The following is a 27,551-nucleotide window of genomic DNA, read 5'->3' as shown; positions in this document are numbered from 1 at the left end:
GAAAAGATTATATAAAAATTCTTCACTACTGTACTTCATAATACATGTAAAAATATTACCTTCAAACTTAAAATCATCGTCTTAGAACTGATTCTCACGACCAAAGCACACATCCTAATCCGATAACCACTTAAGCACTGTGGAAACTCTTCAAGTAAAAAACTTGCACCCCCCATATTCCTGCTAATTACTATGGCAAATTGAAGGAATTTGACTTGCGAAACACTTAACCACCAAAGGCAGAATTTTGTAATAGTTTCTAAGTATCTTGTTCAATGGTTAGGCTACCACTTTTCTAGCTAAAGCTCAGAACCTCTAAACATGAATGCAAATAATCCATTATTAAATGTATAGTTCTGGTTCAGCAGCCACTATTACAAATGGGGGGACTAATAGTAACTTTGAAAGACTCTGAATCATACTTCAAGAGGATAATATTCTTCTTAATATTATGTATTTGCAAGGCAGAAGTCTTCAGTCAAGTCTTTACAGAGAAACCATAACAGTAGGAAGAGAAAGTGATTCACCCTGCCTGAAATGGTTGACATTTAATTTTTGCACTTTTGATATTCAACCATTATCTACCACTCACTATAAAATGTAAATTGGTATGTAACAGAAAAACTCCAGCATGGTTTTGTGTTATTTTTTCTTTATATATATACAGATTAGAGAGGCACATTCTTTGTTAGAAATCAGCATGAAACTCTTCTGTAGGAACTTGATCACTTCCTTTCACAGGAATTTTTCCATGAAACTATGTTTGCATATAAGGCAGTCATTTCTAGTTAAGCAAAACTCAGTTTACATAAAATTAGAGCTGCACCTAGTTTAAGATGTATTTTCAAAATATATGTGTCATAAATGCTGCTGCAGAAAAATAAGCAAGACACTTCTTTTATAGCCTAGAGAAAGAAGCTGTTAGTTTTGACATTCTATTAAAATTTAATAAGGACACAAAAGGAATTCATGTTAGTCCAAAATGATGTAGCTCTTTCAACAGCACATACAGTGCAAAGAACTTCTTACAGTAACATCACAAAGTAACACCAGCTCTTTCAAAAGGACTCTGAAAACTGCTGCTCATTGCTTAGCCTTGTATACATCCAATATATTCACAATTGGCAACAGTCTAGAGTATTACAATATTATTGCTGCTACTGTAATAAAAAGAAATGAGGTTGTGATGATAAATTTTCACGTTAAGCTATAGGGAACTGTACTTCATTTTACCAAGGACATAATTTCTTAGCTTTGTCATAAGCTCCGGGAAAATAAACAACAGAAAGAAGTTTTTCTCCTACAGAAATGGTGGATAGTAAAATTAAGAAAGAAATTAGCTGCCTCTGGGTTAGCTGGTTCAAAACGTGTGGATCAGTTCAACTGGAGTCAAGCTGCCTTGGTCTGTATTAGCTACCTGTAAAGGTTGACTGAACGAGATTCCTTTCATCATGCAGGCACTGCTACTTTTGCTGCAACAGTAGAGGCACACTTTGATAGCCAGGGTAGCTTCGGCTGACAGGCAGCTCCTGGGTAACTGAAAGGGAATGGTAGTTTGACGAGAAATATCCTTTATTTCTCCAAATGGACACTGTCCTTGAAGCAACCAGGTATTATCTATAAAAGAAGAACAAATTTTATCATTAGGGTATTTAAGACCATGTCTGAAACCTACAGAAAACACCAATTTTTACCTATAGGACAACATGGCCTTTCTTTCCATATGCAACACTAGGGAAAACTTCCTGTCTGATTTTTCCAGTTGTGGAAAAAAGTAATTTACAAATGCTTCTTTAGCAGTTATTTAAAGATGGAGAGATCCATAGCTGTGCTTCAGAACTATATGTATATATAGAGTACACCTTATTTAAATGTGATGGATCTGAAATTTGTCCTTAAGAGGATATTAGAATTTATTCTAAGATATGCAAACAAAACTCCTTAAATTAACAGATACTATATATTTGTATCAGTGGTCTAATACTCCAGGTAAGTTATGTGCCATAAATGCACTAAACTGAAGGTAAATTACGGCATTTCCAAACAGAAGTGTTGGTTTTACAAGTGGGTTGCTGCAATTCAGCGATGTTCAGGCTGACTCTTACAACACATCTTGAGTTTCACATTTATTTAAATATTAAAGTATGCGAACTGAAAAATGACCTGCACAATACATGCACCTAGGTGATAGCATTGTATTCTTTATTTTACTGTGAGATGGATGAAGTGCTCTTTTTGGCATTTTTCAGAAAATACCTAAAAGCTGGCTCCAGAATTTATGAGCTTGAAATGACATGTTGAGCTTAGGTTGCTTGCATTCTCCAATTTTACTAACCCCTGAAGCCATCACATATATCTTCACTTCAACAATATTCCGAGATTCTGTAGGCCAAAAAGTGTGCTGACTCTCCTGGAAATAGTCTATTTGTACTCCAAAAGCACAATCTGGGATGAGAAACTACTTTAAATCATGAGGGACATAAACAAACTGCACTGCCTGTACAGTATTTGCTGATTGCTTTTAAAAGCAATCAATTTCATTAAGCTACTACAGGGACACTTTGAACACTGGCCAAAAAAAGACCAGTTAAAAGAGGAGGAGATGTTTATTTCCAGATCAGTTTAACTGCATCTGCAAGCAGGGATAACTATTAACAAGTATTTACCATCGTAAAAGCCAGTATGGCATGTAATTTCAGCCAGAGACCAATTACTAAAAATAAGTGGAATTTTAAAATCCAGCAGCATTTCTAAAAATAAATGTTTTCCAATGCAGTGCAACAACTGAGTGAACATAACTGAAATATAAATGTTCTCTCTATTGCTTTCAAAAATCTATGGAAGGTGCAAATGGTGCGACTTCAACATCAAAAACTTGAGACAAAAACTAAAGAAAATTACACTCTGGGCTCGTCTTCTTTAAAAAACTGTTTAGCAACTCATTAAACAGTCAATTAAGCTTTTCTCTCCTTTACACTGCCTTAGTGGGTCTCTTGTTCACCTCCTCCAAGAGCTAACAGATTTCTGTACCATGCACCACTTACTTCAGGGTGCCCAGAGTTTAACAGAAAACATGTTTACCGACAAATTCAGAAATGTCTCACAGAGTCCAAGTGCCAAGTGTCCTCCCTCCTTCAAGAACACTAGTTTTTGGTAGCAGTTTTACTTAGGCACCCAGCACCTATTATAGGATGCTTTTTACAAGTATTGACATTCCAGTGAGATAAAAAATTTTGTCCTAGAGTGTAAAGGTACTAAACCTAAAGCAAATGAGTCACACCTGAGCAACTCAATAAACTGGCAAAACTGTTTCAAATCCACAAAGAATGCGGAAAAAATATGAATTATTTTGTATACTGGCTTTCACGTAGTATTGTCAAGGGCACCAAATGATCTTCCCTTTTGGGTACAGCCAGACCAGCCTGTCTGAACACCCACCAATGGTCAGCCTGTGCAAGAAGGTATTTCAGATAACCGTGCTATTTTTGTACTGAAGAGAATTTTAGGGAACACTCACACAGTCTATTCTACCCATTGTGTTATGAGCACAGTAATCTCCAGCCTAAGGGATAGCAATGATGGCCAGAATTAAACCCCTCCCATCGCACACCATGTGAACATATTCCATGTGCTCTTTTAGAACACTTCAGTTGGGAGATTTAGACTCAGGAAACTGCCATAACGAGAACTAATATCTCCATTATTCCAATATAAGAATAATATTCCCATTTCACAGTAACCAAGGTACATAGTGACTGAAAGAATTGTCCAAGGTCACACAGGAAGTCAGCAAAAGACCTGGCAAGAAAGGCCAGTCATTTCTGCTGCCTTGACTTACCATGATTTACCTCGTACATAAGAAAGTGTGCCTTATTATAGAAATATTCCAGCAGAAATATGCAAATATGAAATAAACAAGGTAGGTTCAAAGTAGTTAGGTATAAAAGTATCTAAAATACTTTTTGGAAGAGACAAGAAAAAAAAAAAAAGGCATCTCTTTCAGGAATATGCTTTGGCTTCATGATGAGCTTTCTCCCAGAACCAGACAGTAGGGCTGGGATAAGCTGTTCATAGAGACAGAGTGGAGAGGGCATCTCAGGAGCAAACAGCTCAACTGTTCTGGCATCAGTACCTCTGCAAGCCCTCGCTGGCAGCTTGTTCCAAGAAAGTTTAAAAAAAAAATAATGCAGCATGCATTAATTCAAGCGAAAAGAGTCTATCAGGTGCTTTTTTTTTTTTTTTTAATCTTCCAACTCCAACTGTTAAATGTATCAATTCTGAATTAAATGTATTGTAGCACAGGGTCAAATGTGCATACAGGACTGGAAGGGAGATTTTGTTTCATCAGACTGAGACCCCTTTTATTGCTAGCACGTCACGATATAACCCACTCTGTATCATACCTACTTCTGTTCAACTGATGAAACAACACAGGCACTTTACCTTCTGCTGTGATAAACCAGGAACTGGGTGCTTCTTCATTCAGTTTTGAATCTGGAGGAAGAGTCAACTTCAATAAAAACTGAATTGTCTGGCCAGGAGCTACAGTAACTGAAGGAAGTTGAACATTTGGTGCAGATTTAGGCAGTTTTGGAAGGTTTGTTACTTTATTCTTTTGCACAGGCAGGTTGTCTGGAACATCACACGCTTCTGGATTCAGGATAGGCAACTGTCAGTAGAAATCAGACAAAATACTTATGTTTGTTTGTACCAAAAACAAATAGGCTTTCACAATACAACCACATTTTCCAAGCTGACATGGACTAGGAAAACTAACATGATAATATGTTTATTGTACGGAAATTTTCTGTCAGAGTGCAACAACGAGAGAATGACAAAGAAAAAGGGAAGGACAAAATTATTTTTTTTTAAAATGGAAAAGATAACATTGATTAATCCAAATAAAAATAACATTTGCTATCAAAATCATAAAATCCACAACTACTTCAGAACATTGACTACTTAGAGTATCCCTTAATTTATAATTTTAATGGTTGCATTATATTTTTTCTATAAGTAAAATTTATGGGTATTTTCTTCTAATTTGGTAGTAAACTGCATGCTTTGGTAATAAAATCCAAGAGTTTTGTGCAGATTGCACAGTAAAAGACATTTTCCCAGAAAAGCCACTAACATGTTGTATGATATGAAAATTTAAACACACAGTAAGATCGGGTACTATTAAATGTAAGTAACATACAAGACAGCTGGACCATTATGTCATATATATGTATATACATACAAAAACATGGCAACATAGTGCCATCGTAAGATGGACAGGAGCACAAATTTGTTTTGCCTTCATGTTTATAAGCGAATACAGCAGTGCTCAATTATGACAGTGGTTTTGAATTGGTAACTTGGAAGCCTGCTATGTATCCTGCTTTAAGCCATTGACCCCCCCAAACCATCTCTTATGGCTTAATTACAGCACTTGGTGATCTATTTCAACATCTACTTGTTATAAAGGGAGTTGGCAATTGCTCATGAAATGTTTTTCATACTGAAAAACTGGAATGTATTTTTAATAACTCATGTTTTTGTATTGTTATTTTCCAGAGAATCATTCATCTCTTTGTTTTCATGCAATAGTTGCCTTTCCAAAGACCAAAGCAGTCAACAACTGTGCTGACAGGCAATGTTTATTTGCCAAATCATCACATTCTGTGAATATAGCTACTGTACCCCAAAAGTTTATTACCTATATGATTTTTATACTACTTGCCAAAGTCTGTAATAGTAATTTATATCAAGAAACACCACTATCAGCCTGTTTAATAAGTATTACTTGCCGTGGAAAGAATTTTTGTTTCCAAATCCAGCACTTTAATCTGATGATTATTTGTGTCTGCAACATACATCAAGCGGCCGTTTTCTTCAACACACAAACCTCCCGGTTCATTAAAAGTTGACTGTGTGAAGCTGGAACCGGTAACATTGCCTGCTTCTCCTGTGCCTGCCAGGGTAGCACAGTTCTTCATCTTGGGATCCACAACCTTAATCTAAGATTAAAAGAGACACAAAAAAAACTTAACTGAAAAAAAAACCCACCAGGATTTAGAAGTTCTGCATTATCTTATGCCCCACATTTTCAGAAACCAGCAGTAACTTTGAGTACCTTAGCTACCAAGTGTGTGTCCTGTTATATCTTATGAAATGACATCCATCATCACCTTTTTTCCCCACCATTCCTTACTGGACTTCATTTTGTCTTCTGGTCTTCATTCAGTGTTCTCTTTCATAATTTCAAAGGCACCTACCCCTCTGGTATAAAAGTATGCTGAACGACTTGTTTCACTTGTGTCTGTTGCCTTTCTAGAAACATTTGCAAAATAATAACAGCATAACAAAACTGGCAATCTAACTTTTTTTGCTAAAAATAGATGTTTTTTCTTAGAGTAATAGCAAAAAAGCGTATAATGTTTTATACAGTACCTGAAACAAAATTTCATTTGCCACATAAATTTCAATAAGTATTTAGTGTTATGAATTTATTTGCAAATTAAATTACTTTTAATGCATTTCTCAATGTACAGTTAACAACCTCCTAGACACAAAAGCTTATACAACATCAGATAAGAACAACCACGCAAAACAATCCCTCTAATCTCAGAGTTTCATGGAGGCAACCCACACCACTTCTCAAAACTTGGGTGGCTTTTTTAAGGGAAAAGCAAGTCCTCTTGTACTCCCTGTTTTATCAGACCTGCAGTATCCCTGACTAAGCACTCCCAGCTCTCTTGCCCTAGTTCACCATCTTGGGAAAGATATAAGGGTCTTTAGCCTAACTCTAACTTGGCACTTTAAATTCACCTTCCCCAAGGGATCATCATATCAACAGGGCAGCATGTGACAGTAAAACAATGGTAAAGACCCATAAGGGAAGGAAGGAAAGAAAAAGAACCCACAAAGGAACTTGTATCATTTATTTACTCAGCTTAACTGAACCAAACACAAACTCTATATGTTCCTAAAATAATCCTTTGCAGTAGTACAAATTGCAAAGCCTGTATATAACAAGCTACTATATACTTACCTTATGATTATAGGAATCAGCTACATAGAGCAGTTTTCTTTTCTTGTCCCATGTTACTCCTAAGGGATGCTGCAGCTTTGCATTTATGCCCACTCCATCCACATCACCAAAGGCAAACAAATTCTGAAAAAGTATTTTATTAAATTAATACATTTGATTACTCAACCATGACATGAATTTAAATGATTGTAATTAAATGGAAATCACTCACTTAAAATTTTAAAAAATCAAGACAACTTAAAACAAAGATACTGAAAATGTGAAGTGTGGATGCTAACCATGGAAATGGAAACTCTTACATTTCAGTTCTCAATATGAATCCAGCTGGCTTTAATGACACCACAATGCTGAATCAAGTCAGCTATTTTAAAAACAAGTAATTTGTTATCTGAGGAGCAACGATCTGTACCACAATCTGAGCGTCACAACCTGCACACATTTGCATTCCAAGCAGTGAAGTTAAGAAATTGATGGCCATGGAAACTGATTTACCCTCTCACCCCAAAAGTGGTTCCTCCAGGTCAGGCTTGAGCAATACTAGTAGGGCAGTGTGGGGGAGTTTGAAGTGATTACCAATGGATCTCTCTCTCCTCCTACAAGGTGTTTCACTGCTCCGTCTTTCAGAGAGATGGTTCGCACGGTGCTGCTCTCGCTATCCGCTACAAAAAGGCAGTTCCATGGCTCCTCGGCAGCCAGAGAAAGACCTGAAGGCTGGGCAAAGCCTGCCTTGTGCGGGTATGCGTTGTTTCTGTTCTCTTCGTTCCCACTCCCGGCGAATCGAAGGCAGACTCCTTTCTTTAAATCACTAAAGGAAAATAGCTCACAAGTTCAAGCATGAGTTTGAAATACTTCAGACATTATGCATAAGCAGAAGATACAGGACAAGCACTTGTGAGTTACAAAACCAACTGTACTGCAGTGCAAGGAATGATTCAATGCCTTTGTGCTAACTTATTTCATCTCAGTTTACCATTTATCACTAGATAACGCAGCAAATGCAAAGAAAAGTAACAGTCAATTATACAAATGTACCTTACCAAGTCATAGTTTTCATTTCATCTAACAGATGTGGGAAAAAGCAGCCCAACACATGCCTTTTAAGTCTGAACAGAAGCAGCAAGCTTCAAGCTAAGAACAGGCTGAGAAAAAGTATTTTTAGTGTAATATGATTATCTCTCTTTGGGGTTTGAAAGTTGTTTATCACTACAAAAAGCAATTTCACACGTCTCTAATTACAGCTGCTTACCTTCCCTTTGGTAGTTTTCCACCTTCCAGCATCAGGGCCCATACCTGATGAGTGCCTGCCATTGCTATCCATAAAACATCGTCTTCCTGAGTCCCTGAAACTTGAAAAAAATTGATGCATAAAAACAGATGAAAAGAAGAATCTTTGGGAATGCATCACAAAACAAAGAAATCATCAAACCAACCCTCTGTCCCCCTACTCCAGCTCACCTTTTGCCACGGGAAAAATCACAATAAACAAAACCAAAAAACCCACAGACAACTAAACCAAAAACAACCCCCAAAAAACAACAAAAAAGTGCCCAAAAAACCAAACCCAAACAATTAAAATACAAAGAGAAAGAAGGAGAGAGAGAATGTCTTTCATCTACCAAGCACTCTCTGCTATTTTTCTTCTGTACTCTTCCCAAGGATCTAAACAAAATATTTTTTCAATATCTCTGCCTGGTGAAGGCAATACTTTCAACACTCTGTATTGGGCCCATGTTTCACCTGGTAAGGCTTCTTACTCTAATTCTGCACACTGAAAGGCTTATCAAATATGAGACACATGCAAAAAGTATCAATATTAATTTCAAATGTTACTGAATATGTAAGACCAATAGAGAGAAGATCCTTTCTTCAACTAGAGAACAAGACAGGAAAAATAAGAGCACCATAACCATTACAAATTTTAATGCAACTTAAATATTTTCTACTGGATGGCAATTAGAACAAGGAGAATGGATGTATGCATGGAAACAACACAAGCATACTAAATTGGGGAAAATATGTCAGAACTTTAATAAAAAAACATATACATAAAAGTAGAAAAGGAAAAATACTGCCTATAGTTGCAGAGCTAAATTGTTTTATCACACAACGGTCCTGACACTACATAGTTTAATTCTTTGTGTTCTGAAGCAAAAGACAGAAAAAACTCTTCTTTGAGGATTAAACAGTTTGAGGACATGTCACCATTGTCATCCTTGCACTTTTCTCACAGGAGAAGGGGGCCAGGAAGAACTAGCATGCTAAAATTATGGTAATACCATCATTATCACAACTCCTTATCAGTCTTGAATGGAAAGAATTTATTTTTAAAGAATTTATAATAAAAAACCCATAAGAGAACAAAGCAAATCTTCTAAATTTATTCAGTTAAGCACCACATTCCAACCTATCTTGAGCTGTTTTAAAAATCCAGTGTAGTTTCTCCTTATTAGGGTATGCGCTTTCTTATCTTTAGTGCTGCCCACATCAAAGCAAAGTATGGCTTGCAAATGTGATATACTCATGTTATAAAGATTCACTAATAATGAACTAGAGATCTGCATGCACTGGTGTTCCATTGTATATAATTCTTCAGTTATTATACGTTATATAGTCCATTTCAGAATCTGCCTCTGCTATGTATCCGTGTTTTAAGAATTCACAGTCCTGTTTGCACACACACACACAACTTTGAACAGTTCAGTAATGCTGCTGACCATTAACTGCGAGTCAATCTGAACACACAGAAAAGACTTTATTTCGTACCAGTCACAAGCAATATCTGTTTGAAGAGATTCCATTGCCAGGACTGCCCACACTTCCAGCTTCCCTGTCTGGGGACTGCATGCTTACTTCCAGTCTGGGAATTAAAAGCCTGGCAATCAAAATTACATTTTGTGGCTGGCACCACTGACATTTTCTAAGTATATTTAAGTTTGAAAATATTATTCTTTTCTACTAATTTTATCTCTAAAAAAAAATAAAAAGGAAGGAGTCTGTTAGTACACTCATCCTCTGGAAAAACTCAAGAGGCAAGAAAAAAAAGGGTTATACAATACACCCTTCAGTTTACAGATAGGCACACTGCCTATGCACATGTGTGAATGCAAGCCTCGACTTCACTTAAGTCAGCGGAAGTTTGGCAAATTAAATCCAAATCTGACTGTCAGAACAACCAGAAAATCATTGTGCTGCTTCAGTGAGACAGAGAAAGCAAAGCCCCAAAGGAATGCCTTCGCACCATGAGTCTGGACTGCTACAAGTATGCACTGTCCTTTTTGGAGAAGTAAAAATTATCTTTCTTCTTTTTTCCTTGTGCTACCTGTCACTATTTCACATAGTGTTGCATCATGCAAACAGCATAACCCCATATGAAACAAAACGCTTCTGGAATTTTCCTCCTTAGTTAACACACCTGCCCTCTCACCAAGGGAAAATCCTTGGACGTGGATACTAAGGGGGTGTCATACAATAGGGAGCTAAAAATTCTGACTACAAAGAAATTCTTTCTCTTTCTTTCCCAAGTTTTCTAACTCAGGCTTTCTGACTGTAATGGCAGTAAATACTTCAAAAAAATACAAAGCAAAAATGATAGCATTTGTTAACATGAAAACTAGTTTAGATTATTTAGTGTTGGGATAAATCACTATAATTATAGAAAAAGCTAAGACTGGTTACGTGTTTTGTTCATTCCTATCTAAGCAAAGCACTTGAGGTACTTCAGCACCGGTCCCCCCTGACCCCCAACGCCCACATTCCATGTCTGAAAGCACTTTCAGCACTAAATGAGAACAGTTAAAAACTGTGTCTCATTCAGCCCCCGCATGCCTGACAAAGACTCTGTAAGACTTGTCAAGGATGTTTATTTTCAGCAACTCCGCATCTGGAATTCTGCATTAAAAAGAGTATCTCTAGTACTTGAAGTGGTGATTAGAAATTTGATTTGTAGTTTTAACTCCTTTATCATGAGCAGACATTTAATTCACAGAATAAGACTGCAGACTGTAGAACAAAGAAAATGAGAAATCATAAATCCAGGTACAAGTACCATAACTTTTTATAGAGGGCATTTCAAATCACAGACTTCAAAATGTTACTAAGTTTGACATCTGTTAAGATGGTAACTCTGCTAATCAAATGCTTCTTTTTACTGCAGAAAGCAATCATCATCCATTTTGTCAGGAGGTAGGGAAGTTCAATTTACTAGAAAAGTATCTGTCAAACTAAATTGTGTGGGATTACTGTTGGATATTCAGTGACAACTCCAACTGCGTCCTTTTGTTCAGACTTCAGTCTTCGTATGCTTCTGTCAAAGGCATGTTTATACTAAAATACTAATGTAAATATCTAATTTCGTGACCTATTTCTATAGTGAACATGTGAAGTACTAATAACTGTTGATGCTAATACTGTTCAGCAGTACCATAACCTCCTTAATCTCCTAGTTTTGGCTTGGAATACAGAATCAGAGCATTCAGTCAGCTGTTTAACTGGCTTCCTGTGGAGATAAAGTTTGTTGGGCTGATCGCACAAAACCCAAAAGTTCTGAAAGTTTATCCCTCCTCAGTTTTCTCTCAAATGGTTAGAGGAAAAATAAGAAATTCCAGTTTAGGAGTAAGTATGAAAGCTGCTTAGGGATAACAGAACCCATACATAAATTATGTTAGCACATGTGAAAACTTCAGTTAAATCCAAACTGTTCATATAGGGTCTGAGCTCACCCAAAAGTGCTTACTGCTGAAGGGATTATTGCTGGATTTTTTTGTAAAATTAGGGAAGAATGACCATGAGTAATTAAGAAAAAGAAGTGTTTCCTCTGGAATGCGGTGGTACTAAATAATCCTCTAGCAAAAACACTGAGAGAAAAAAGATCTTACATACTTTTGCCTTCTAAGGGCTATAAAAATTGTACCAGTATAAGGTACTGTATTTTCATTAAAATAACATCTATGTAAAACCTAAACTGACATAAAAATTTCCAACCAGTTTTCTGAAAGCATGGTCAATACTGTACTTGGGAGTTTCTATAAATAGATGACAATCATGCAATTTAAGACCAGATTTTGGAATGTGAAGCACACGGTTATGTCACCAAGCACAAGTCATTGTCCTGTTCCTTCTAGCAAGAATGCAGCTATCAAGAACATTTCATGCTCAGATCAACTGTGCATTTAAGTGTCACTTGCTTTCAACACCCACTGAATAAAAATAGAAGGGGACAACAGAGAAAGCTAAGAAAGCACACAGTAATTTAATAATGTACTTTAGAGCTGCTGGCCCTCCCCTTGTATTTCCTGCACAATCTATGTCAATGTAAATTTCAGCACCAACTTCAATGAAACCAGAACTTAAATCTATGGAGTTCATTCAAGAATGTTAAAAGTGGGAGGGTAAAACACAAGCTCAGTGGGCACAACTAAAGAAATAAAAAAAAGATTACTAGGAAGAATACTGCCTGCCTGAATCCTAGCAAATTCTAGCATGTGTTTAACTCCCCTATCTTAAAGACAGACATTTGTGACAACTTTCTTTTAAATGGTTTTTCAGTCACTTAACCTCTTTGCCTCAGACTTCAGCATCTGTATAAAATGGGGAATCAGAAGCCTGTTACCTCAGGGAAATACTATGAGGATGCTTGAAATCATACTTAGTCATACCTGTTCTGAATATTAACTTGTCTGCACCCTCATAACTCTTTACCTCAACATTTTTTGTTTCACAACTAATTATACATTAAAATTTTAAAATGCAAACAATGAAGACTTTGAATTGATCAATACATACTCCAAACTGTATGTAGAAGTAATCTCAAGAAATATAAATGATGCAGAAAAAAATGTCACTTGAGGTAACCTTTCCACTTGAGACACTGAAAAAGGTCAGCATAAGCTCTTCAATACTGTCTAGTGCAATACATAAACAGCTTAAACGTTTGAGCTTTTTTTCCGTCTTTGATGCATAGCTTTGGCCATTAAAAGGAAACTCACAGGAGCATCACTTGTTTAAAAAATAGAAAATCCACAAATCTATCTTCTGAAAGAAAAAATGCATCTTCTACACAGTTTAAGCTACACAGAGTTAAGGAAAATGGGAAGCTATGATGCTGTTTCCTGCATGCTATGCCAGTTAACACAGAAGTCAAACTTATGAATTCTGTAATTACGAACCTAGGATGTTGAGGTGTACATGATGTCCTGGCAACTAGCACAGAGATACATATAAGCATATGTTAAAAAAAAATGGGCACTGCTGTGTAGATGCAAACAAAAGTAATGTTTGAAACTCTCATTGATTACTTCATCCATCCAAATGCCTAAAGAGACCTTGGCAAACCAGTTTTAATGTGCTGACAAGAGGGTCTCTACTTGCAGGACAGCACACAACAGCATCACCAACTGAAGGCCGGGTCACTCCTCAGTGCAGTGAAGATTCCCTACTAAACTGTGCTTTGTGTGTATTTACTGAATAACAAACACACCCTGTGACATAGTGGACAGTAACCCAAGATCCCACTAGGCTCAAGCAATTTGCAGTAGCAGTACAACTTGGACAAACTCTGCTGCAGTGTTGACAAACTTTTGATGTCTGGCAACAAACTTACAAAAGTCACTGCAGTTCATAGCAGTATCTGTGCTGTAAGACACACACTTTGCAGACTAGAAGACACAGCCCTGGCTCTGTGCACTGGGATAGACTCCTGGTAGCATGTTACTCAATGGAACCCTCCGTTTTGACAACTCTCTCTGTTTATAGGAGTTTTCTAGTTTCCTAAGGAGTTTTATATAGCTATTACAGCGATTTGATTTTTTGCTAGCTAACTTTACTCACACAAAACCATCTTAAAAAAAAAAATCTTAGAAACTGAAAGCAACCTCACCGCCACCATTTTATCTATTTGGCCTACTACTCTCTCAAAGACGGAAGTTAAATTGATTTAACCTCTTCTTAACTGTCAGGTTATATTATATTTTCTAGAGATCTAAATGGACAACTGACTGGTAGGTTCTAACTGAATATGAAAAAATCTGAACAGAGTGAATTCAGGAGATCTGTTTTTATGTAAACACTTATAAAAATTCAGCAGTCTGTGTTGAATAGTGCAGTTGACTAATCCTCTACAGGTGACTAATTCTGTGATTACTGTGTTCATGTTGATAACAATAATATCAATTAACATTCAACAAGCAGAGCTCTCAAAAATAAAAATTATCAACAGGTATTCAAATACTGGCAAATGCAGAAGAAAGTATTATGAAAAATAAAAAGTAAAATTATAGGATATATTTTGCATAGTTCTGTTAACAAGCTTGAGTTTCTGAGGCACCGATGAGTTATGAGCTGTTGTCTTTGCTGATCTGCGAAACAGCTCTGCAGCAACATCCCACAGAGGTCAGCTTGCTGGTCCAAGGTACCTTGAAAACTACCATCTAGTCACACAACAGCCTGTTGGTTCACAAAAGGAAAATCGGATTGGATAAAACTCAGAAAAATGCATGTCTTCAGGAACAGCAACCTACATTTGGTGAGATTCTCTTTCAGATACTTCTCCTTTCTCTTGCAAGTATGATTTCGTATGTTTAACACAGACTGTAAGGATCACTGACAAAGGCTTTCAAAAAAGTGCCCTGTAGGTTTGTTGCTAAGAGTGTTAAATTGAGAAATTGAAGCCAGTTGCTTATTTAAATATTCGAAGCTGCTAGTGGTCCAATGTCTATACTCACAATGTATTTGTACCAGAAGACTTCTATGCAAAGAGAATTTACGAACTAGATTCATGTTCCCACAAACTAAATCTGTGTTTCCTGCTGTGTTACTGACCCAAGATAACGAATGCTGACAAGTCAGCAAAACATTCTAATTTACTAACCTTGCAAAGTACCTCTAATTTAAGGTTATCAGATTTAAATCATGCTACTTCCCCACCCCATTCATCTGAAGATTCAAGAAATCCAAATACTGGAAGTCAATTTTTATGCCTGAAATGCTGACTTAAGGGTTTTGTGCCACATTAAAGCACTGTTCTGTCATTGTTAAGAAACTGGCATCTGCACCTTCTAAATTATCTTGAAATGGAAACATGAGAAACAGAATATCAACTCAGAGTCAATAACAATTGAAAACATGGCAGTTAGGCGATGTCAGGCTCAGGTGTGTGCTAAATGAATCAAGAAAGCTACTTAAATCCTCAGAAGCCAATTCTTGCATCCTATTAACAAAGATCTAATTTTGGCCCTCTGATGCTTGCAAGGTTATTTCTGAGGTGTTCCTCTCCTATCTGATTGAATCTATCATGATCTTGAGTCTAATGATTTTGTGTCACCTAAATAGGAATAAACAGAGGTCCCCAACTAAAATTATTTTTATTTCTTAAGCTCAGATATTTACAAGTTGTCTGTCATGTCTGTATAGTCAAGGAAAGGAACTTCCAAACAATCACAGAATCACAGACTGTCAGGGATTGGAAGGGACCTCAAAAGATCATCCAGTCCAATCCCCCTGCTGGAGCAGGAGCACCTAGATGAGGTTACACAGGAATGTGTCCAGGCGGGTTTTGAATGCCCACTTCCTGTAAAAAGCAGTTGCTTCTTAAGTGATCCTGGCCTAAAGCACTGGCCTAACAAAAGCAAACACGATTTCCTTCTTTATTGGGGCCCAGTAACAATATAACCTGCTACAGAAGAATTTTTCTTCACATCAGGTAACAGTTCACATTTTTTCAGGATCCAAAGCAGAACTGCAGTTATCACTTGAATATGAAAATACGTTTTTTTAGACTCAGTTGTAAAGTAAATTTTTTTCATATGTCAGACTATTAGCAAAACAGGAAATCATTTAGCAAACAGTCATGTATGTGTAAATATGAGATGTTAAAAGCTGATACAATACTTGAATTTCCGAAGACCACATCCCATGGAGAGCTGATAGCCTGTTCTTCTCCTTTTGCTCCACCTTCCTTATCAACACCTTGTATCCCAATGCCTGCTACAGTGGTCACCATCTCTAATTCCAGGTCAATCTACAAGAAGCAAAATTATAGCCACTGAATGTACAACATTACCTTGACTAAAGTTACAGATAATTTGAGCTAGATGTCAAAAAATAAATCCCAAATCCAAACAAATTTCAGGTATTTGTTTATGTAGGAAAATAACTAATTTTACCACAATGCTTGACAATGTGGCAAGAAAGGGTGAAGCAGTGGGCAGCAGGAAAACCATGGGCCTGAAATTCTCTTCCATATGCACCAAAATTTAACATTACTTTGTCAAGGTTTGCTCAGCAGTTGTAGAAGAAAGCATCAACATTTTCAAGAGAAATACTCTGGTGGACAATGGATATGGATGTTTTATTTTAAGCTTCTACAGGCATATGACATAAAAATTCAGATATTGTAACATTATCTCCCATCTCTATACAATATAAAGAATCTGATTCTACTGGAAGTGAAACAAAACCAATTTTTGCTTCCAGTACTAAGAACAGACACTTCTCAAAACAGGCAACTAAGAGTCATTAGGAAAAAAAAAAAAAACAAGTTACCCTAGAACAAGTAGTGCATTTCAGCTTCATTTGAAAGGAAGCACAAAACTATATGTAGCCCTTTAAAAAATAAACTGCACAAAGCATTTATTTGTAAGACACTGTGCCAAATTTCCTTCCTGCTGTTGAGGGTATTTGGAGAGTAATTAATTTGGTGTAAATTTTCACCCTGTGTAAGCAGTATAAGGTGTAGGAGATTTAATTCTGAATTTCCTTACGGAAAATTTACCTTTCTAATTAGGTGATTTTCTGTATCAGCTACATAAATAACATTATTTTTAATAGCAATCCCTTGTGGTGAGTTGAAAGCTGCCTCTGAAAATCTTCCATCTCTCCTTCCACTGTTTGGACCTATAAATGAAACAAAGCAAAACTCAAAAGTAATTTTAGAAAAAAGCCCTTAAAATAGACTGCATGCATTTAAACCTGTAGGAGAACTACATATTCTAAGAAATGCTTTCACAGCACCTTGTGCAGTTTACATTATTAATATTTTGTGTAGTCTCATTTTAGTCACTGTGCTATGTAATTAAAATAGCCCAGTGTTACTAATTTTTGAACACATTCTCCACAAGTTCTCCGCTTCTTTAAGCTCCTCTTCCAAACAGAAGTCTTAGTGGGGATCTAAATTGCTCCTGTTCCTTTGCACTGAAGGACAACAGCAACAACAAAAGACAGAAATTAAAAAATCTATATTTTTTTATTCCTGACTACATCAAAGCAAGCCAGCAGGAAAAACTGAATTCCCAAAGTCATCTCCATTTCAATGGTTTAGGTTTTGGAGTAATCACAAATGAAACTAATATTTGATTAGCAGCTTCTTCTCATTCATAAATATAATTATGAAAAAGATGACATGGAACTAATTACACAAAAAACCAGTGAGACAGATCGAGTGACAGTCTTCTTCACAGCACACTCAAGAAATAGGAAGGAACATGACCTGAATATGACAGTATGAAGGTAAGCATCGTATCTCGCTGGGAGTAACATTTAAAGTGCATTAGCAGTATGTGTCAGCAGAAGACATTTAGGTACATGAGTTAGGTGTGCATCATGATTTATGATGCAAATATAGTAATTTCAACCTTTGTGCATGCCCACATTTACTACAGTATTATCGACTTCATTGCATTATCTTCTGCCCACTGAATCATTTAACTGAGTCATTGAAGTACACAAACTTTTACAACCTGCTGTCAGAAGACAGTTTAGAGCTTTACAGCCATGAAGCACGGAGGTGCTGCTGTGTCAGATTCCAGGAGTGTCTCTTGGGAAGCATCAGGGTGCACATCCCCAGGGAGGGGAGCAACACAGTGCTACAGGAGAGCTACTGGCTCCAAGGTCAGGACACTTTCCTCTGAATTGCTGTTTAATGACTGTCCCAGAACACTAACGGGTACCTTGTTAGCAGAGACTCCATCTCACACATTAAACAGAAATGAAATCCTCTCACTTTTGTCATAAGAAATCCTGTTTGTACTTCGCGCAGGAGAAAGGTATTAAGACTAATGCCTTTATCAGGTTAACTCGGATAATTAGTCTGCATATCCAATGCACTCTTACTTCAAATAGTGAGATGATTTCTAACTTCTTTTTTTGTCTAAGTGGCAGTGCCACTGGTATTTTCATGTGCTTTGCAGGATCCTGCCATGGGATGGGCATTGGTCAATATCAGATTAAGTAATACAGGACACATCGGCACACGGGTCCTAACTGTGAGTCATAAACGAACCATTGTTTTCAACCATTTGGAGATTCAACTACTTCCTAAATCTGTCTATTATGGTTGCTCACAGATGGACTGTCCTAACGGCTACGTACTTGATGCATCAAGATCTAACTTTGATCACTGTAACAGCGTAAAAAAACCCTGAATATTTCATTTATGAAAGAGTAAAGCACACAAAGTATGCAAGTTCAACTACATTTTATCTGTATGGAAAGCAGATAGTAATTTTACAAAAACAGTTAAAGAGATTAGTTTTTCTAAGCTGAAATGTTACTAATATAAACTTTGAATCAAATGTAACTAAATTTTAAATACATTCACTATTTTCATAACTCATTTATATGCTAGGCCTCAGTTTTGGTGAGAACACAGGCCTTTTCATATATACTAAGGCAACTTCATTTTCAGGTGCCTATGTACCAGTGCAATGCCACTGTTCTTAGTTATTCTCCTCTCTTCCAAACACCAGAATGAGATCGATCTATACAGGAATGCTCTTGATCTAAAAAACAACAACCAGCAACAACAAACACCCTCCAAAAACCTCCCCACACAGCACAATTCAACATTCATTCTTCTATTGGAAAGGGAGGCATTGCTGCCTCTTTTCTTTTCCCTACCTTGCTGTTGTATGTGATGTTAGTCCGTTAAATCAAAACCCATGTGCAACTCTTTCAGAAGGATATGAGATGTATTTTTTGTAATTCATATTGGACATCACAAAAATGCAAGACTTAGTCAATGGAACAAGGAAAAAAAAAATCAGATACCGCAAACAGTTGCATGAAAAGAGCTTCTCATTAACGGTACTATGCTATATACTCCTATATCCAGTAAAAGTGATACTAGTATAAACAAAATTTCTGGCAGTGCATGTAAACTGTTAGGTCCTCTAAGAAGAGACTCAGTGTAGTAGGCCCAGTGAACATACTCTACTCCTAAACTAAAATTGCTATAATAAACTTATACACCCTTACCTCCAATAATGTGCAGAATTTGTCCATTTTTTCGAGTGACCAAAATCCTATGATGTCCAGTGTCTGCTATTACCAGCCTTTCTCCTGAATCATCCACAGTCACTTTGCCAGGAAAGAGCAGGGGTGACGGGGGGAGGGAGTCTCTGTACAGCTTTATTCCAATGTTGTTATCTTTGATTTGTCCTCTCTCCTTGTAGAATTTCAGCATTACAGAAGTAAATAAAAACAACTTCTCTCTGTGTCCCTCTCCAACAAGCGAAAAGAGCATATTTCCGCGAGGCCCAAGGATGACCAGAGTTGGCCAGCAGGACACTTCTAGTTCATGCCAGAGTGTTGCATCTGCATCATTTACTACAGGGTGGACAATATTATACCTCAGAATGGCACTTTTAATGTTATCCAGAACTTTTTCATTTGGGAATTTTGCTGAATGGACTCCAACAATAATAAGACCATCTGAAAGGAAAAATAAAGTTGTGTATTGAAACATATTTGTATTTGAATTAAAATACAGTAAAAATGAAGCATGGTTATCTCACAACGTGACTGACTGCTTTCCAGATTGAAAGAATATTTGAACCAACAAAAAGCAATAACATCCTAGTAGGAATACAGATAGCCATCTATACAAAATACTGACACTTGGAAATAACATTTCAATAAAATGACTGAACCTTAGGACCATTACTTCCCCAGCTGGTTGATATTTAGTATATCCCAAACTGTTCTTAGGAAATCCTTCATACTAAGGTAGAAGATACTTTCAAAATCATTATGGGTAACCTGTAGCAGTTCAACTGATACTTTGTTGTTTCTCAGATGTTTATAATATCTCTTTGTTTTTTGACTCCTATACACAAGTACGGTGTTTTAGAAAATGAATTCGTTTCCACAGTTAACTAGGAATCACAAATGCAACAGCAAACTCTGGAAGTCTGGAGTTATCTTGGCATACTTAATTCTAGATAAACAGTAAAAAAAAAAAATGTATAGGTTTCTGAACTCAATACAGCATTCTATATATTCTATATTTGGTTAATAAAGACAACGAAATGTTTAGATTTTCCCATAGCAGGGATAACTGAACTTAAAATCCTAGTAAGAAGGTGTTGCATAGGCATAAAGTAATATAATTCTGCTTATATACACTGCATACATAATCCCAAACTTAAAATCAATCAAAAGTACACAATTATGAGCTTCCTTGAATTGCTTGCTTATTTTCTTATTTTTATGAAATTCAAACAGAGAAATAAAAATCTATGGCTCAGATGTCAGATGCTTTCCCTTGTGATAAGAAATAAATCCACTTCCACCCCACGTAGACAATTATGCGAACAGCCCCAGATTTTCCACTTCCCTTTCCTGTCCAACAGAAAAAGAATTAAGAGTTTTCCTTCAGTGAAACCACTTTCTAGTACTTTCTAGAAGCAAATAAAAAAAGGACAAAAAAAAAAAAGACAAAAAAAAGGCTACATCCTTTATTGCAGGGCTTTAAATTATGTTTTACTAGCAGCGTGATCTGTACCAAATGAAGTAAACTGAGCACATCACATCAGTACCACACTTTTTCTCACTTCGTACTTAAAGAACACTATTGGCCACAAGCACAGTTTTGTACAGTCAAAGTAAATTGTCAGTTCTAACTGAAGTAAGGAAGAGAACAGTAACCATGCAGTTGTAGAAAGCTGCAATACAGTAATTTTAAACCAGAACTATTAATCTGATGCAAACTCTTAGACACTAGCCTTACTACTTATCCAAAAGTCACTCATATTTCTGGATACTGCAAACATTTTGTAACCACAAATAACAAATGTGATCTTTCTATGTCTTTGTCCACATAGTTTTAAATTTTCATGTCACCCTTCTGTTTTGATGAGAGGAGTGAAATTAAATGGGAAAGGAAAATATCCTTAGAGTTGACACCCAACTTGAGTCAACTTTATCACAGTATTAAAAAATATTTTGACAACAAAAAAAAGTGCTTACTTTTCCCCAGTCAGGTCTATAAAAGCATTTAGCATTTATAAACCCTTTTATCAATACCATTGAAATACCTGTAGCATTTCCTTCCTTCCTTCCCACAGTCACAATGTCTACAGGTGGATTCCTTATCGTACTTTTTCACTAAAACACGTAAAACCAAAAAGCAAAGACGACACGGAGTCTGTACAGGGTAGTATGGAAGAAGAACAGATATTATCCAATCTAATCCAATTCTGATGATGCTTATATGCCAAAATACGATGAGTGTAGATCCTTGAAGAACTTCATGAAGTTCTTAAATCGGACTAGTTTACGCTCGTCCAAATACTCACTGCAATTGAAAATGTTGTCCTCTGCTACTACAGACCAAGTAGGTTTGGTTGAATAGCTTTTAAATTTAGATAAGCAGAATACAATTCAGTTGTAAAGGATAAAGGCACATGTGCAAAGTGAATCTCTAACTAAGCAAGTTCTGCTATTTGGTGCTTACTCTAATATTGTTATGCTTTATCTTAAACCACAGCCAAGGGAAATGGCCCTCCTGAAAGGACACTCATCTGGAAGAGATGCTGCACAGCAAAACACTTAACTGAATATAACAATTTCACAGATACAAAATTAAATTTCATTATAACTGATACAGTCTTTATCAATCCTATAGGCTCAGCATGTTGCAATTTCAGACAGCTGAAGTAGCAGTAGCATTAACTGCTGAACTCTAAACAGCAGGTCTAATATTTAATCTGTAATAGGATCAGCAGCTCTTATATTTGTCCTTCAAAAATATCATTAAAGATAGAAAGACAATTCTATACTAACACCTGAACAGCACAAACAAGTTACAACATCATCTCATGAAGAAAACTATTGTGGAAACTGGCAGGTGCTGTACTGAGATATAAGAATATGCGCACCATTTAAAACACTTTACTTGAAGGATTAAAACAGCACAACACTGGCCTTACGCCAAGCTATTTCTGAATATTAAAAAGTACTCCCTCTTATAGAAGTCATTTCTGGACTGCTGATAACATGAACTGAATACGCACTGGGGTTTAAAATAACTTTCTGAATGCCACTTGGAACACAGAAATAGCGCAACTGAAGATAGCAGCAAGAACATATCAGATAGAGATGCTAGGCGACATTTAATCCTATGGAAAGCAGGCTTCATTTTGAAACACATCTCCTGAAGTTCCAGAAGCTAGAACTGTAGATACGTTCAGCGATAGATATAACGGTTTAGGATCACTCTAAAACCACAGCTTCCTGTGTTCAGACACCTCATGTCTGATAACCACACCGCTGAAGTTTCAACATACTCCATGTAAGAGGGCATTTGAATCACATTTTAAAAAAATTAATAAAAAATGAACGTACACAATGTACAGTCAAAAAAGATACTATAGCAATATTGAGGTTTGTTCTTAGCTATACAGAAAAATATAGGCAACATTCCTTCAAATATTCAAACAATACAATAAACATCCAAATGCATTATGAGATACTGCTTTGTCGGAATAAGATGCTTGTTTTCATTCTGACTAATAGTTTCTGCTAGGTCAGCACCCTCTGCCACTTCCGTAGCACAGTAAATATATACGTGAAAGGTGTAAATAGACCCTATGTTTACAAATCTAAAGTTTACTAAAGGAAAGTTTCTCTATATATTTTATCTGACTTGCTGTTGCCAAAATAAATGGTGTTGCTCATCTTTGCACCAAAATATATTTTGCAATCAAAAGGTGACAGATTTCAGAATTAACCCAACCAAAAGTGAAGGGACTTCCACTAACTAAAGAAAATAACAGACTAAAACAGAATGAAATTCCAGAATAAGGCTGAATATCAAGATAGCTGCATTAATATACCTAGACATTCTTAAAGCATTTGTGATATGTTTGACATCCTTCCTACTCTAGTTTTTTTCTTCCAGCTTTTACCTTTCTCAAGCCTCTCAAGTCAACAACTCTCTTCTTTCTCCTAGCGATTAGCAAATCATATTTGCCTTTGGTGAAGAAGTATTTTTCGGTGGCTTAAAACAGCACAACTCTTACTGCCTTGATTTATTTATGCATACAACTGTAATGCTAAAAGAGCAAAGAAAGATTAAATAATTCTGAAGAGGCTAACGATAAAAATATGAAAACTGCAGAAAACAACCAAAAGGGAGATCTTCAGTGAAAAACACTGATGTATTTCTCATTTTGTTTGAACCATCAAGCACCTTAATCTGTTCCTGTATCCAACTGCTATCCTCTGTTTCCTAACAGATTAAATGCAAGATTAATGTTCCACACACCTGCTCTTCTCTCATTTTACCTTCACTTTCATCCCAAGTATCTTTTTTTCTCACTCCAGTTCCTGTAGCAACAGGATAACTCAAATCCAAAAAGAACTTATTAGGATAGCTCAAATGCAGAAAGAGTTTAACACCTACAAGCAAAGTACTTTCATCAAGCAATAACAACTATGACAGGAAGTTTTACACAAGTCAAACAAAAAAATTCATCTCCAAATGGATGTCCAGGTCAGAGTGCTCCAGCCTCTCCTATACCAGTTAGGAGATGTTCAATTGTTTTAAAGAGAAAGCTTGTGGGGAGAGGTTGTTAAAATGAAAAAAGGTAACAAATGAAAAAAAATGCTGCCAAAATTTAAAACAATCAGAAACACCAATGGAAAATCAGAAACTTAAACATCATGTTATTTACTACATCTATATATTAATATAAATTCTTAGGGCTGAAAGCAACACTGTTCTTCACCTCACTGTTCAGTCTTTTAAAATATCCAAGATAAGTGAGTAGCTGATACCTTCTGTGTAAGACCACAGCATATCTCTGACAAGTCATCATGATGACATGAGACTGCATTCTAAACAGTAACTACCCTGCACTTTTATTCACTCAGAGAGCGAGAAGATAGATTTCATCTCAGATGTGAATTTAAAGAACTCAATTTCGTCTCCAGAACACAGGACTACTAATGGTATATAATGTGATGCCAACTCAAAAAAAAAATCTAAACCAAACTTACATATGTTATTTCAGTCAAAATAGAAAAAACCCAAACAATATTAACTATATCAGTTCTACCACCTTTACTATGTTCTGCTCACAGCTGGTTCCTAAACCAAGTGTAGAGGTTCACAGACTCAGATTAACTTTAAGCTCGTATCTTACATCCTCACATAGCTTTTTGCAAATAGCTTTATTTATGAGGATATCAGATTTGGGCTTTAAGCACATATCCTGTTTCTTTAATTATACAGACACAACAGATACCTTATTTAACCCCATTTAAAAATGTGATAAGAGTACACACAGTCACCTTTTTTAGGCTACTTAAAAGATTAGAAGACAATTTTAGGCACCCCTGAAATTTTGCCAGCTGTTTAGTAACCAGCAACAAAGTGACTCAGCTACTCCGCCTGCAATGCTGCCAGGAAATTCTGTTCCAAGCCAGCCAAAGCACTTTTACCTTTATCAGAGTACTGGTGCTCTAACGCGTGGAGATCAGGCAGCAGGTGCAAGCAATTGATGCAGCAATAAGTAAAGAAATCCAACACCACAACTTTTCCACAAAGGTCTTTGTGAAGAGAAATAGGACCTTCAGTGTTTAACCATTGTAGATCTGGAATTCAGAGAACAGCGATACCCAGTTAGGGGAAGGGTAGGGAAAGGCGGACAGCCTCATTTACACAACACCACACAATGTTCTTGGTACAGTTCACCTAAAAAAAAATCCAACGTCACTTTCAACGCAAGTACAATAGAAAAATCAAACCAGAAGTCTTACATTTATCCAACTCATCCTTATGTTCCACAATTCTTCATAATTAGTAAGTGAAAATAAATATTATTAGCAAGATTTAATGTAATATTGAAAGTGTGGTTTATATATTCATATAGGTGCCTTTTAACTGAAAGAGCATGCAAGCCTCAGAAAAATTTTAATACATTTTAAAACATGATTTATGTTATTCAACTGCTAACAATGCCATACTGGTAAAAACTGTTTATTTAAAACTCACACAAATGCTAGTGAACTAAAAAACTGTTAAACTCTTAATGATTTTTCCAACAGGTTTTTAAAGAACTAATTTCAGAAACAACTGAAATATTTTTGTGCTTATAGTTCTGATCTTAATTTTCAAAGTTTGAAATGACAGATATAAATTAATCCTGTTACACGGGAAGAAACACAACCCTTTCAGATATACCCCGTTGTACTCCCCAGCAGTTATTTCAACCACATGATACGACACAGGAATACACTGTTTTCCCACTGGTAATTGATATTCCTCTGATACCATAAGAAACTGATGTCAAGATACGAAAAAAATATTCTAGGATAATATTTATGAAAATAACCAAGGGGGGAAACAGATTTATGTGATACAACACCAAGGCAAACTACATTTTTGAAGGATTACATTTTAAACTAATCTAAAAATCCTCAGAACTTCCACCCTGATAGTTTCAGTGAACTATTAATAAGATCTTACTGCCCCAGGAGAAGTTATTGTTGCTGAAGCCAGCAGGAGGCTTGTTTTCCATTTCACTAGGAGGAGGACTGGTCTCTACCTTCATATATTTATACATATAAATGGATACACATGCATTCAGATTTGTTGAAAATAATGATTTATCAAATTTATGCATTATTTCTGCATAAGGGCAATGCTTTACTGTTTATATTTTAAAGAAAAGAGAAATTTATTTATTTTATGGCGTTGCTCCCCTTTTCACCAGAATTTAAATACCTTTCATAAGAAAATATCATACCAGGAATGAAATGTTGGCTACCTATTTAAGCTCTTTTTAGAGGAGACAATAAGCTTTGACAGAGCACAGAAAATGAAACAATACTAATGACAAAAGTCTAGACAAAAAGAACATTCACTTTGTTCCACTGGTTGCCAGTCAGAATTCATTCCCATGATATGCATGTGATTTTAACCCTGAAGTTCTCCTCCTGAGGGGTCTGTCTTGCAGTCAGATGTGAGCTCCCACAGTTCCTGAGAGCCTCACTGAGGGTACAAGGACTATGAGCAGGACTTGCAAGATCTTACAAGACTCAACATTTGATTTCACACAAGAAGAGATAGAGAAACGTGGGAAATGGGCATACCACTGAAGGAAGGTGAAATCTCCAGCACTGTTTGTACTATCAGGGACATGGAAATTGACAAGCACAGGTAAGTCATGGGCAAAGAGAGCTGGGAAACATCCTAAGTGTCTGCAGTGAAACCAAGGCAGCTCAGGAGGAAGCTGTGAGAGTTGGTAAGGTTCTTATGACCACAGGAGATATCAATATATTATACAGAAAGGAAAGGCTTTATTAAAAAAAAAAAAAAGTTAATGAAGCTAGTAGAAATTTAGAAGAGAGGCTTTAAAGAACAGGGTTTTGCAACCAGAAGCATGAGGAACATTTATAAAGAGGTTCCTTTTTCTTGTCGTTTGCTCCTGGTGCTTTCAGGAGCGGCGTTTCCTGTAACTAGAAATGCATTTTTAAAAGAGCAGCTAAGGGGGCCGTAACTGCACGGCCCTCACAGGTGGCGGGACTCCAAGGAAAACGCCGCAGGGTGAGCCCCAGAGCTCGGCCACCTCTACCGGGGGAGTCCCCGCAGCCGCCCGCCCGGCGGGCCCCGGACGCCGAACCGCGCTCGGGCCCCGCCACCCACCTCCGCCGAGCTCGGGCACCGTCAGGTCCCGCTCCCGGCTGTCCATCTTCTTCAGGTACTGGTAGACCAAGTTCTCCTTCTCCTGGGGAGTATCGGCGTCGAGCAGGGCGTACTCCAGCTGTGTCTGGGCGGGCAGCAGCCCCGCCAGCCCCCCCGCCGCCATGGCGCCTCCTGGGCGAGCCCTGTTTACCGGCCTGGCGTTTCACCGCCGCACATTCGGCACGTCCCACAACGCTGGGGAGGAAAATTGTAATTAAAAAAAACCCAACCAACCAACCAAACAAAAAAACAAACAAAACCACAAAACAAAAACCTGAGCACAAACAAGTAATAACTCGTCTGTCTTAAAGGGAGGGACCTCCTCATTCATTCCGTGTTTTTACATAGCTTTGATATTCACATCAGCATATTCGCGAAGAGAATCCCCAGTGGTGATTCTAGCTCAGCAGATTCAACACAGACTGCTTTTCGCGCCCAGCTGCTTTTTTATTTGTAAGTGGAATAGATGTAAAAATCGAACACTACGCCAGAAAGTACAAACAAAACACCAATAATGTAAACGCTGGGATTTTTTATTTTTTGAAGCGGACTGCG

At 36.9% G+C, this 27,551-nt stretch overlaps 1 protein-coding gene across 1 annotated transcript; it reads right to left on the bottom strand.

Moving 5' to 3' along the window:
- Positions 1–642: 642 nt before the first annotated feature.
- Positions 643–27,324, bottom strand: NHLRC2 (NHL repeat containing 2). Its single transcript, XM_071812166.1, has 11 exons — positions 26,958–27,324; positions 24,752–24,904; positions 19,283–19,738; positions 16,803–16,924; positions 15,920–16,049; positions 8,283–8,382; positions 7,610–7,841; positions 7,037–7,159; positions 5,793–6,002; positions 4,444–4,669; positions 643–1,617 (listed from the first exon to the last, which is right to left on the bottom strand). The coding sequence occupies exons 1-11, from the start codon at positions 27,118–27,120 to the stop codon at positions 1,361–1,363; spliced, it is 2,172 nt and encodes a 723-aa protein (XP_071668267.1). The 5' UTR covers positions 27,121–27,324; the 3' UTR covers positions 643–1,360.
- Positions 27,325–27,551: the final 227 nt, after the last annotated feature.

Source organism: Patagioenas fasciata, chromosome 8, assembly GCF_037038585.1.
Source record: "Patagioenas fasciata isolate bPatFas1 chromosome 8, bPatFas1.hap1, whole genome shotgun sequence".
NCBI classification, from domain to species: Eukaryota; Metazoa; Chordata; class Aves; order Columbiformes; family Columbidae; genus Patagioenas; species Patagioenas fasciata.
Note: the sequence above shows the minus strand (reverse complement) of the source record. Positions and strands in the feature narration are given on the sequence as shown.

Excerpts from the sequence above, each read along its gene's own strand:
- NHLRC2 (XM_071812166.1), bottom strand. The coding sequence starts at position 27,120 with ATGGCGGCGGGGGGGCTGGCGGGGCTGCTGCCCGCCCAGACACAGCTG. Across the intron at positions 6,003-7,036 it reads CTGATTCCTATAATCATAAG|ATTAAGGTTGTGGATCCCAA; the intron begins GTAAGTATATAG and ends TTTTAATCTTAG. Across the intron at positions 4,670-5,792 it reads AAACAAAAATTCTTTCCACG|TTGCCTATCCTGAATCCAGA; the intron begins GCAAGTAATACT and ends TTCTACTGACAG.